Consider the following 11,266-nt stretch of genomic DNA (forward strand, 5'->3'; position numbering starts at 1 on the left):
CTTGAGTATCTTTAGTGAGCGATGTCATAGGATCCTTCTTGTAGCTGAAATGGGCAGATGTGCGAAGTTGGTTCTTCACCGTCAGTCTCTCCCCACACAGTCAGTCACAGCTGCACTGAACAAGTTACACTCACAAGTTTCGTTTCACCCTCACATTTTTGTGGTGGTAACACCCAAGGTGTGGCTCAGTGAAACTCTGAGAAAAGTACTGAATGAACCAGGAAGAGAATGCTTTGTGCTTCATGTATGAGAGATATTGTGTTATATAATAAAATATGCATTATGCTGTACTTCATGTATGAGGAGATATTGTGTTATATAATAAAATATAGTATACTTATAAATAGAAAAACGCAAAGAAAAGAAAAGAAACTCCAAATGAACTAATGCTTACAGAACTATTACACATGTATACGTCGACTCCATGAGGAGATGTTTCCTCTTTTCCCAGCATCATTTATAAATCCCATCATCTCAGTAAATACCAGTGTTTCAGTCTGGTTTGTCCTCTGCACACATGTTGCTCAGGACAACTCAGTCTGTTCGTCCCTGCATGTGCAGCTCGTCAGACATGTTTTTAAAAGAGGGGAGATTTACTGTTGTTTTGAATCTGCACTGATGGGGACAAATCATCACACATAGAGGAACCCTGGAGTGATGGAAGCTAATCGAAGCTAATCGAAGCTAATCGAAGCTAATCTCACTGGATCCACAGGAAAGCTAAATAAGTAGCTGACAAAAAATAATCTCTTTTTTTCAAGGTAAGATCTCTCACTTCCTCATCCACCTCACTTCCTCATAATATTCTGATCTCCTTCATACTGTCACAGGAAGCACGAACACCTCGAGTTAGCTAAGTTTACCATGCTAGCTACTTAGCGAGCTAACCGGTGTTAGCTAAACTGATATTTTCACAACAAACAACGTCAGTTAATTAAGTGGTTAGTTATTGAAATAGTAAATTAGTTTTCTGTACATAACTCAATGGCAACCGAACGTTGAACTTTAGCACCGGTTTGGCTAAAGTTAGCCGGGAACAGTTAGCTTGCTAGCTAGCTAGCTACTTAGCCCTCTTCAGTTCATTCAAATGGATTCAGATTTAATAATCTATAAATCACAACACAAGGAAAAGACTCATTCTTCATGGAAAGTACTTTTTATTCTTGAGGTTATTTTACTCTGAAGTGTAAGTTTGAAGGCAGGACATTAACTTGTAATAGAGTATTTTTATATTATATATTATATATATATATTTACTTCTGCAGTGTGGTGACAATATTATGTATAAGTATATCATTTCTATCTAGCAATTAACACCACCTCTATTAAACAGGTATTTATTCTACATCCTGTTTCTTTGCATAGGGGTGTGTGAGTAGAATCAAAGCTTTTGTCACATTATAGGTCTTTTTATAATGTGATATAGTAAATCTGAGAAGGTGTTTATCGATAAATTAACAAGATAGAAACGTCTAGACGGGTGAAATCAAAACCAGACAAATCAGATGTATATAAAATCCTCCTCCAACATATAACCAAATATGTTAAAGAGACACTTTGTGCACTATTATACAAACTGTATTTTTAAAAAAGGCTCTGGTTCATCAACTAAATATTTATACAAACCCCAGAAGTGGGAGAAAAGGACTGAGGATGTTTATTGACAAGTTTACGAAGATAAGAAGTTATCAGAGAAAAACACAACTTTGTTTGATCACGGTTATTTCAGGGTGAAACAGTCTCCTGTTGTGAGTGCTGGGTGTAGAACCAGATACCAAAAGGGTTTTGAGGACAAATTTTCCTCCCAAATGCGTGGATGACATTAACCGTTTCTGTTTGTATGCTGTTGACAGGAGTCGTTACCATGGAGGGAGGGCTTCCAGGGCTCGGACAGAACACACCTGATGCTTGTGGTGAGACACAAGAAAGTAAGGTCGCCCCGGCGGCTTTCAACATGAACCAAAACCGTGCAGTGGTTCTGCCCCTGCTCTCTGAGAATCAGATGTTTCTGTGGGTGCACTTGAACCAGATCGACCTACAGCTGGACGGTGTAGCAGAGCTCAACAAGGCCTTTGACGGCTTCCCGTATCTAACACAGAAACAGACCGCTGTGCTGGCGCAGCGCTGCTCCCTGCAACCAGACCAAGTGAAGGTGTGGTTCATGGTACAGAGGCTCCGCTACGGCATTAGCTGGGACTACGAAGACATCCAAGAGGTTCAGAGGAAGTTCATGTCCGGTCAGGGAAAGATTCGGGGAAAGAAAGAGCTGCGAACCCAAACTACCCAAAACAGGATGCGGGAAGAGGTAAAAGAGGAGACAAGCGAGAAGAAGGAACAGAAGAGAGGGGTAAAAGAATCTGGTAGGAAGAAGGCGGGAAAGGTCACGGAGAGCTCAAAACTGGGACGAAATGGGTCTATTGAGCGACTGGAGGGAAAGATGATGCAGGAGCTACCAGAGAACAAAGAGGAGGATAGTGAAGTAGAAACTCTTGTGGAGGTCAGAGAGAATACTCAGAAAAGGCGCAAAAGGCATGCCGTGCCAAACAAGATTGAAAAGACGATGGAAGAAGATGACGGTGTCGTGGAGAGAGCCAGAGAGGGCAAGTCAGAGACAAAATCTTTAACTAGAGAGAAGAGGGCAACGCTGCGGTTGGCTTTCTCTAACTGCCAGTATCCAAACAGAAGCGACTACGAACACCTGGTGAGGTCGATCGGTATCCCTTGGCCAACGTTGGTGCAGTGGTTCAGCGACACACGCTATTACATGAAGAGGGGAAAGCCACGCTGGATGAAGCAGGAGCAGCACAGCCAGGCGCTGGCCAACATCAGGTACCGGCAGTGCCTGAAGGTGCTGGCAAAGGAGCAGCTGAGTAAGGTAAAACAACTTCGAAGAGGAAGCTTGAGAGGAAGTAGCAAATGTGCGTTCAGATCAGAAATGATGCCTCCGCCTCTGCAGCCGAAACAACAGGAAAAGGAACGAAGACGATGACGTATCGGAAGCTGTTCTACATCCTCTACTTCGTGATGTTTGATAACCAGTTGCCATGTTGGATGTTGTGAATTGGCCTGTTCTTTCATATGGAAGTTATTGTTGTTATACTGTCTTTAGTTGTTGATTAGTGTGTAAACAAGCATGTACAGCATAGTCGTGTTATAGTAGTTATATATATATAGTTATATAGTCGTGTCCCACTGTGATGTGCAGAGGTTTTATTGTCGTTCAAGTTGAAACACTTTAATTGATTGAACACGACTCCTCTTATCATTGTTAAAACATTAACAAACACAGTTAATCATCTTTTTTTACAATTTTTTTAATATTTTACAAGGAGATGATGTTAACAATATGATAAAAATGATAACCACACACTGTTAGAGTGGTAATCCCCCGTAATCCACGTACATAAAGCACAATATTATTAGAATAAATTGCACAAAAATAGAAAAATAACTTTCTCATGTTATCCTCATCTTCCCCTGTTGTGCCTAAGGAAAGCTTAGACTTAAACTAAACAATTGATTGTGAAGGTTTTGCATTTTTGTGTGTTTTATTCTGTATAATATATACAATTGTTCATCACATTGTATAAAAGTGTCACTGTGATATTAACTCAAAACATGGTCCAGTCATGGTTCTTCTACCCCCCCCTCAAGACGGATCATTTAATCAATACAGAGAAGCTTACTCGTGAGAAAAGGGACATTTCGGACATCAAATCAACATCAGACCGAGTTACTCTACTTCACGTGTAAAAAGAAAAGGTCTGTCCTGGCTCCGTCAGTTCCAGCTGGCCGTGTACTCTGCCCGCTGCGGCTGCCAAAACTCGGCGCCTTCAATGACGCGACGGATCATGGAAGCGGACGTGATGAGCAGGTGTCCAGCGGCCTGAAGGAGGGCGGAGGCCACACGCAGGGCTTCTCTGAAAAACAGGACAGAGAACAAGTGTCATCAAACCTGTTTTCTACTGTAAACACCCAAGTCAAGCATCATTCCATCACTTCCCTGACTGCAAGCTGCTCTCACTTGGGACTTGGGACTGGATTTCAAAACGCTCACTGCCTTTTCACATCTTCTCAGTGAGAAAACTGTGGTACTTCAAATATCAAGTTCAATTTTGAGGTACTTTACATAAAAAGTTATTTGTTACTTGATAATCTACTTCAGAGAGAAATATTGTACTTCATGCTCCAGTGTATTCATTTGGCAGCTGTATTACTACCACTACTGTTTACATAAAAGACAAAAACCATATGATTATATCATATAAATGTGATGCATTGTCAAAGATTAAACCAGTGGTTACCAAAGGTTTATTGGGCTTGTGGCTCTTTACAAACAAAGTTGTTAGCAGTTCCAACAAGGGATTATTAACCTCTGACCTTATAAACTTATATTAATAATCGTTTGAGGTTTAAAGAGGTAGAATTATTATTATTTAATAGTTCATTAAAGAGGCAATGATAGGAGACATGAAAATAGAAATTGGTGTCACAGAACATTGTTGGACTCAATTACTTGGTATTGATCTTAGTCTATATAAAATAGTTTACAGTAGCTCCACTTCCTCCAGCTACAACTTTGATACGTTTTTGAATGAAGAACTTTTACTCATGGAGTGTCGGTACCTATCCTTAAATAACATCTGCATACTTGAGAGGATGTTGCAAATGGCCTACAACTGCAATACATGTGCTGACGATTGTTCTTTATCAAGTTTCTTATTTGCTTAAACACCTCACCTGAGGATCTTCTTGGGCCCCAGACACTGGAAGTCGGCGCTCACAGAGTACAGCCCCTGAAACGTGGCCTTCACGCTCAGCGAGCCAAACATGTCCTTAGGGCTAATCTTGTAAAGGTCAAAGGTGACACGCGCTATGTCTCTCCCGGTCCGAGGCTTGTTGTGGTCGTGAGATTTGGGCACGACTGCACCCTGGGAGGAATCGGCGACAAAGGTCACATATATTAAATATTTGTAATCTTTTGACATCTTTAATCTGTTTTAAAGGAACTGTGTGATAACATGAATACATGTCGGGTTACGTTGCTTCTTTGGTCACACGTACTGTCTGGGATTTCCACATCTGTCCGGGCTCCAGGGCCATGAGCATTGTGTTGTCGGGCAGCGTCGTGAGGAACTCGTCGGTGTCCACCTCTGTGCCGTCCTCCTCACAAACCAGGGACAGAGACACTGCAGAGAGGGACAGCAGCAGCGCCTGGTACACCTACAGCACAGGTACAACTTCCTGTTACACCCTGAAATCAGCGTTCATGTCATAAAAGGGACTTGACTGGATTGTAATTTCACTCACACAGCAGTTGTGTCATATGTTGAACAGAAACTATCGCACTGACGTGAATTTTAAAGTTCATTTTGATGCTTAAAGACTACGGTTTAGAATCGTGTTTCTTTTTTTGAGTTGAGGGTTTGATTTGGTTCGATGTTGGCCCGATGTATTTGATTTCTTTCCATTATCACGCTCACCCGTTCTTTCAGCTCCTCCAGGGTCCCAGCTGTGATGCCCTTCCTGGTCGCCCTGTTGTGACAACACACTCTGAAGGGTCTCTGCGTCGGGGACCACACTCGCTTGGTCACTGACCTGGGGTCAGACAAAACATAAAGGTCTGATCTACATTCATTGGTGATTATTTGACTCAGGGATTAATCAAAAGGAAGCAAATTCACTCAATATCAGCAGAACAAAACGAATTGTTCACTCACTTGATGAATGAGGATGTGCCCTCCATTCTGGTCGATGTGTTGTTGTCGCTCCCCACAGAGTTATTGTTGTGTTGGATGTTTGTGGGAGATTTTGTGTTTGACCCAGTAGGTGGACTTTGCTCCGAACCTGGTGATTACTCAGATACAGAACAGCAGGGGGCAAGGTTCATCTGGCCACAGCTTGCATGTGGTGTGTGTGTGTCTGTGTGTGTGTGTGTGTGTGACTGAAAGACATTTTTCAGCTTGTTTACAACTACAGCACAACTGATAGCAGATGTTTGAGGTTGATATCGATACCTGACAATTAAACACCCACATTTGGACCATACACACTATTTTCTATAGTCATTATGGTTATTATTTACAAATGTCTTGATTCCTTCAAACACTTGAAAAATGTCAAACTATTAAAAAACATGAATTCACTGTAAATCAAATTTAAGATTAAACAATTCATTTAGACAGATTAATAGAGAGTAAACCTGGGGCCCCTGGTGATCCATCTTTGTGATTAAAGGATAAAGATTTTAGAATTAATATTTTACAATATATATTACAATAGTTTTAGGTGCATTATATGGATATAAACTCAAATGGACAGCTGTCAACATTGGTATTACTGCACTGCTCATGTGTTTCTTGATTTCTAGCCTTTTCCTTTCCTTTTTATTCATATTTATTTCATATCCATAAGTTCCTTAACAGCTCAGATATTCCTCTCAACCTAAAAAAGAAGCTAAACACAATTTGCAAAGCAGTTAAACTGACGTCAGTGCAGGAAACGGCTTTACGTCATATCCTGAGAATAAAAAAAAACACTGGGAGCGCTTGTGTAATGGGACGTTGTGCTCGCGTGGGGGCGGGGGCTTCACCATTTGAGCCTGTGTGCTTCACGTACAGTCCCGAAAGCACCGCCCGGCCGGGGACACGCCGGGCGGAGACGTGAGCGCTCCTTGAGATGTGACTGAAGGCGGGAGGATGAAGCAGAAGTTTCCTCGGTAGCTTTGTTTTTCCGCGCGTAAACAACAACAACAACAACAACAAACAGTCACGATAACATGATACAAAGTGACCCGGCGGCTCCGGAGCGTCTGGACATCTCAGCGGCGACTCGGTGACAACTCCCCCCCCGGTGCCACTGTCGGTTTCCCGTCGCGGTTTGTCGCTTTTAACGCCGACTACCGGAGCGAGTGGTCCCGAGCTGCTAAGCTAACGTCGGGTTTTAGGTGATTTAACGTCCCCGGGCTTTACTGGTTTTAATTGATTTTACCAGCGGGATGGCCACGAGGACACCTAAAGACACTGGTGAGTGTGGAGATGGTTTGATATTCACTATTTAAACTGGGAATCAAGACGAGCAGAGGAGCGTTAGATCCGCCAGGGTGTTTAACAGCTGGTGGCAGACTCCTGCTCCAGTCAGTTAGTTAGTTAATTAATCAATTAGTAAGTTAATTAGTTATATTAACGTCCACCACAGTCACACCACGTCCCAGCACCACTGACTGTGTCACTGTGTGTTCTGGATAAAGCCTGAATCCTTCAACCAGAGCTGGGTGATGCATCAAACATAATAATTCATCATATGACTGCAGCTAAAGGTCAAATAAATGTGAGTTTAAAATCAATCACAGGAATTTATAATCTGCAAAATCAAGTGTCCACAGTACAACATCCTTTTTAAAAGTACTGGCTAAAGAAAAGGATTTAAAAGATCTAAGTAAGTAATTTAATGGAAAACCTTAACAATTTGATGTAAGGTTGTTGAATGGGTTTCGGTGTATTCTCTGTTAGTTTGTGAGCGTATCCGCAGCGAGTGGACTCAGTTGTGTGTGTGTGTGTGTGTTTTGTCTCCGGCACAGATGTCAGCCTCCCCTTCGCTGCACTTCAGCTCCTCGCCCCCCCCATGCGCCTGGTGTCCGCGGCCTTCTGGAAGGTGCTGAAGCAGCGGGATGTGATGCAGTACGGGGTCGTGGAGGAGTTTGTGACCCTGGCCTGTGACACCGTCCCCGGGCTGCTCACCGTGAGGCACCAGGGCAAGCTGACGCTGGGGCTGAGAGGACGGGTGAGAAACCAAGACTTTTAATGTGACAGCCTCCTTCTGTGTTTAATGCATACCTGGTTTGGTAATGTGCACGTCATCGTCCTGCACCTTCTTTCTCAGCTGATCTTAGAGCTTCTTCGTAGACAAGAGCCTGATGTGATGGTGATTGAACCTCACATGAAAAGGATCCGTGCTCCGGCTGCCCCTTCGTCCTCCTTGTCTGCTGCCGTGGTAAATGATGTCCAATGTTCACAAACTCTTTTTGTCCCTGTTTTATAGGCTTCTATTTCAAACATTCAATTTCGGTGATTATAATGTTAAAAAACAAAATTCTTCCTCTTTTGTGTCCCAGAGAAAGGACGTAAAAATTGCAAAAACAGTCGAAAGCTTCCATTCATTTGTTCACGCGCTGCTGACCGACCCGGCAGAGAGAGACCAGTTCTTCGAGGTGAGTCCACACAGAGCTCATGACTTTAATCTCCCTTCAGTCGATGTTCGCAGGAATTTAACGGCCGACCACTTTCACTCTTCCTTCTGACAGGAGGAGTTTCCTGTGGATTACGGTCCGAAGTTTGACGAGGAGCTGGAGAAGCTGCTGTGGGAGTTTTTGATACGACTGGACCAGTTGCTGCCAGTTCCCAACCTAGCTCAGGTGCGCTTGAGAGCATCAACCCTGGTTTCGATGCAAATAACACTTTATTTATTGGTCTTTCATTACAGTTTTTAAACTTCTTAAAAGGTTTAACTTAGACAAGTCTATGTCTCATGCAAATGTTGATAGTTGATAGAGTTATAACTGATAAAGATTAGAGCCAAGCTGTTCACTTGTAATCCTACATTGAAATTATGTTTTTTTTAAGGGAACTGTAATATCTTCATATCTTTTGCCTCCAGACTGTGTCGTGGCTCAGTGATGCCCCCCCTGTCCTGGAGGAGTGCGCGCGGTCAGCCACCCAGCCCCAGCTCCTCAACATTTTGCTTCAGCATCAAACTTGTCTTGGTCATCTTGAGCCCGCAGGTAGAGTGAGATCATTTCTTCCCTGAAAGACTCTGACAGCAAGACTTTAATTTCAATTATCCATCTCTAATCATCTCAGTAATTCATTGTGTTGTTTGTTTTTTGCAGCCTCTCTCCCCCCAAACATGGGAGACTCCATCCTGGATTCACTTTCTCTGCCACCGTCTGGAAGAGTCGCTTCAAATAAAGGAGGAGCCAAAGCGTCTGCAGGGGATCAGTCCGGTAAAGGGAAGACACCATTTATAAAACCTGTAATCGGACTAATATCTAACGAAGACGTACCGGTCATGGTCTCGGCCAGTAAACGGGCCCTGAGAGACGACAAGCCAGCCACCTCAGAAGATGCAACAAACAAACATCTGGGGGAAAAAGAGAGCTTAAAGTTCACTGTGGTAAAAGAGAGACAAAAACCCGATGATGGAGGGAAAGAGGGTGAAGAACAGCTGGAGGGGGAGAGGGACGTCTCCAACAGAAGCAGAGGAACGAAACGCAAACAACCTGACAACAGACAAAGTGAATTTGACGAGGAGGAGGAGGAGGAGGAAGAAGAAGACGAAGACGAAGACGACGCAGGCATGACCAGATCTGGGAAGAGGAAGATGAGCAGCGTCAGGCAGGGAAGCGGTGACCAGAGAACAAGTGAGAGTGAAGAAGAGCAGCTAAACAGAGCAGCACTGGTATTGTGCATGACCCAGCTGGGCATCCAGAGTCTCCACCTGCCGGACGATCCGTCCCTCTGCTCCCTTTTCGAGTGTTGTCTGAGAAGACAACCCAGAATTATCATCGAAAAACTGCAAGTGGCCTCTGCTGGTGCCAACAGGACGGGCGGAGGAGGAAGATCCTTCTATAAGGAGGAGAATCAGAGGAGGAAGTCACCGGTCAAAGCTCCGGTGCACAAAAGCAGGAGCTCCCAACTGGAAAAGCCTGACTCAGACAGTTCTGGCTTGGATGACAAAGAGTAAGAGACACAGTGCAAAGTATGTCACGGCCTAGTGTCGAAGTTTGTAACGCAAGAACTCCGACTCTAGCTTAAACAGTTTCTTTATGTGTTCTGGATATTCTGTAAATCATATTCTCTTTTATTTATGAATAAAAACAGAATCTGGTCTGCTGATGTTTAAATTTCACAATGAGGCAAAATCTGACATTTTAATTAGATCTTAGAAGAGAATACACACAACACATAGAGTTGTCACTTTTAATGTAGTTTTTTATTATTCGGTTCAAACCTAAAAACAACGGGAACAACTGATTTCAGTGTTTCTGTTTTCATTTGTTTTGTTTTTCTGTCTCAGTAAGATAGCATTAGTGATTTTAAATATGTATGTACACTCTATTGTCCTTCTTTTAACTGCGTCTCATAAAAATAAAAACATCTTTATTATTTCAGTGTTTCCTGTTTGTCTTTAAACTCTAATTATAAATGTTCTGAACAAAGTAAATCAAAGCGGCTTGAACTTAGAACTCAGTGGTTTAATGATGTTGTTTCTACTTGACAGAAATCATCCTCTCTCATCGAGTATAAGCGGCTCCCCTCGCCGACGCACTAACGCAGGTGATTTCACAAGTTGTGTAAATTGATCACGGGGGGGATTATTTTCAATAGTGATGAACAATCGCCTGCTCTGGATTCAGTCTTAACTGCATCTGCTTTCATGTTTAGAGACGCCGGCCGCGGCAGGAGGAAGTGAAGACTACGTCGCTGATTCTGAGGATGAGGCCACAAAGAACTTCAAAGGGAGGGTATGTGTGATCAAAGGAAGTTAATGCCATGAAAATGTGTCGATGATTTAGGGGGAAAGGCCGTCAGTGTTTCTGAGAATAGACACAGTAGTAGAGATAATTTACAAAATGAAATTCCTCAAATTTTTAAGAACCATAAAACACAACTCTACAGTAAATTGAAAATACACTTTTGCTCTCTCCTCCTCCATGCTTTCTACCCGACTGTCTCCCCCAGCTGTTCATGAAGCGCTACTACAAGACCAAACACGGCACATACGTTCCCACTCTGAGGGAGTACTGGAAACCGGGGGTGGCTCGGAGAGACTTGCTGTCGACTGCCAGTAAACGCAGGTGATGAAACCGATCTTCACTGCCAGGTTGAGTGAACGCCAGGATTTGGACTTTGTGACGGAGCAACCAGTTATTTAAAGTTATCTCGAGTTATGCTGTTATTGTTTTGAACTTCAATACTTAATATGTCATCATGGAGAACGTGCCCTGACATTGCATTGACACCGATTATGGACATTGTCATGCAAATATTAGAGTTTGTCATATTTCAGACCATTATTGTACAGTTTAAGTGTAAATATATATCAGACAATATCTATTATTTCTGTAACAAATACAATTTTATACATTTCACACACGTGTATGTAACATGTTATGCTAATAAAGGTTTATTGAAATTAGAAAAATGTGTCCCTTTGTACAAACCTTGCTCAACTGCGTTAGTCAGTTGTGTGTATATATATATATATG

The 11,266-nt window shown here is 42.7% G+C and overlaps 3 protein-coding genes across 3 annotated transcripts; 2 read left to right on the plus strand and 1 right to left on the minus strand.

The window, feature by feature from the left end:
• The first annotated feature begins 461 nt into the window (after positions 1-461).
• Positions 462-4,312, plus strand: homezb (homeobox and leucine zipper encoding b). The gene is made up of 2 exons (XM_035148475.2): positions 462-761; positions 1,854-4,312. Exon 2 carries the CDS (start codon positions 1,865-1,867, stop codon positions 2,987-2,989), a length of 1,125 nt encoding a protein of 374 aa, XP_035004366.2. The 5' UTR covers positions 462-761; positions 1,854-1,864; the 3' UTR covers positions 2,990-4,312.
• cideb (cell death inducing DFFA like effector b) lies at positions 3,294-5,822 on the minus strand. Its single transcript, XM_035148476.2, has 5 exons — positions 5,721-5,822; positions 5,484-5,598; positions 5,065-5,223; positions 4,741-4,931; positions 3,294-3,920 (listed from the first exon to the last, which is right to left on the minus strand). Exons 1-5 carry the CDS (start codon positions 5,744-5,746, stop codon positions 3,779-3,781), a joined length of 633 nt encoding a protein of 210 aa, XP_035004367.1. The 5' UTR covers positions 5,747-5,822; the 3' UTR covers positions 3,294-3,778.
• Positions 5,823-6,641: 819 nt separating this feature from the next.
• Positions 6,642-11,202, plus strand: tinf2 (TERF1 (TRF1)-interacting nuclear factor 2). The gene is made up of 10 exons (XM_035148795.2): positions 6,642-7,025; positions 7,580-7,782; positions 7,882-7,992; positions 8,114-8,209; positions 8,303-8,413; positions 8,656-8,779; positions 8,888-9,737; positions 10,279-10,334; positions 10,443-10,522; positions 10,740-11,202. Exons 1-10 carry the CDS (start codon positions 6,998-7,000, stop codon positions 10,857-10,859), a joined length of 1,779 nt encoding a protein of 592 aa, XP_035004686.2. The 5' UTR covers positions 6,642-6,997; the 3' UTR covers positions 10,860-11,202.
• The last annotated feature ends 64 nt before the right edge of the window (positions 11,203-11,266 follow it).

Source organism: Hippoglossus stenolepis, chromosome 23 (genome assembly GCF_022539355.2).
Source record: "Hippoglossus stenolepis isolate QCI-W04-F060 chromosome 23, HSTE1.2, whole genome shotgun sequence".
NCBI classification, from domain to species: Eukaryota; Metazoa; Chordata; class Actinopteri; order Pleuronectiformes; family Pleuronectidae; genus Hippoglossus; species Hippoglossus stenolepis.

Bases quoted from the DNA above. Each gene is read 5' to 3' on its own strand.
- homezb (XM_035148475.2), top strand. From the start codon at position 1,865: ATGGAGGGAGGGCTTCCAGGGCTCGGACAGAACACACCTGATGCTTGT.
- cideb (XM_035148476.2), bottom strand. From the start codon at position 5,746: ATGGAGGGCACATCCTCATTCATCAA. The intron at 5,599-5,720 runs GTGAGTGAACAA...GTCTGACCCCAG, and splicing joins GGCACATCCTCATTCATCAA to GTCAGTGACCAAGCGAGTGT. The intron at 4,932-5,064 runs GTACGTGTGACC...GATTCCTCCCAG, and splicing joins AGATGTGGAAATCCCAGACA to GGTGCAGTCGTGCCCAAATC.
- tinf2 (XM_035148795.2), top strand. From the start codon at position 6,998: ATGGCCACGAGGACACCTAAAGACACTG. The intron at 7,026-7,579 runs GTGAGTGTGGAG...TCTCCGGCACAG, and splicing joins GAGGACACCTAAAGACACTG to ATGTCAGCCTCCCCTTCGCT. The intron at 7,783-7,881 runs GTGAGAAACCAA...CTTCTTTCTCAG, and splicing joins CGCTGGGGCTGAGAGGACGG to CTGATCTTAGAGCTTCTTCG.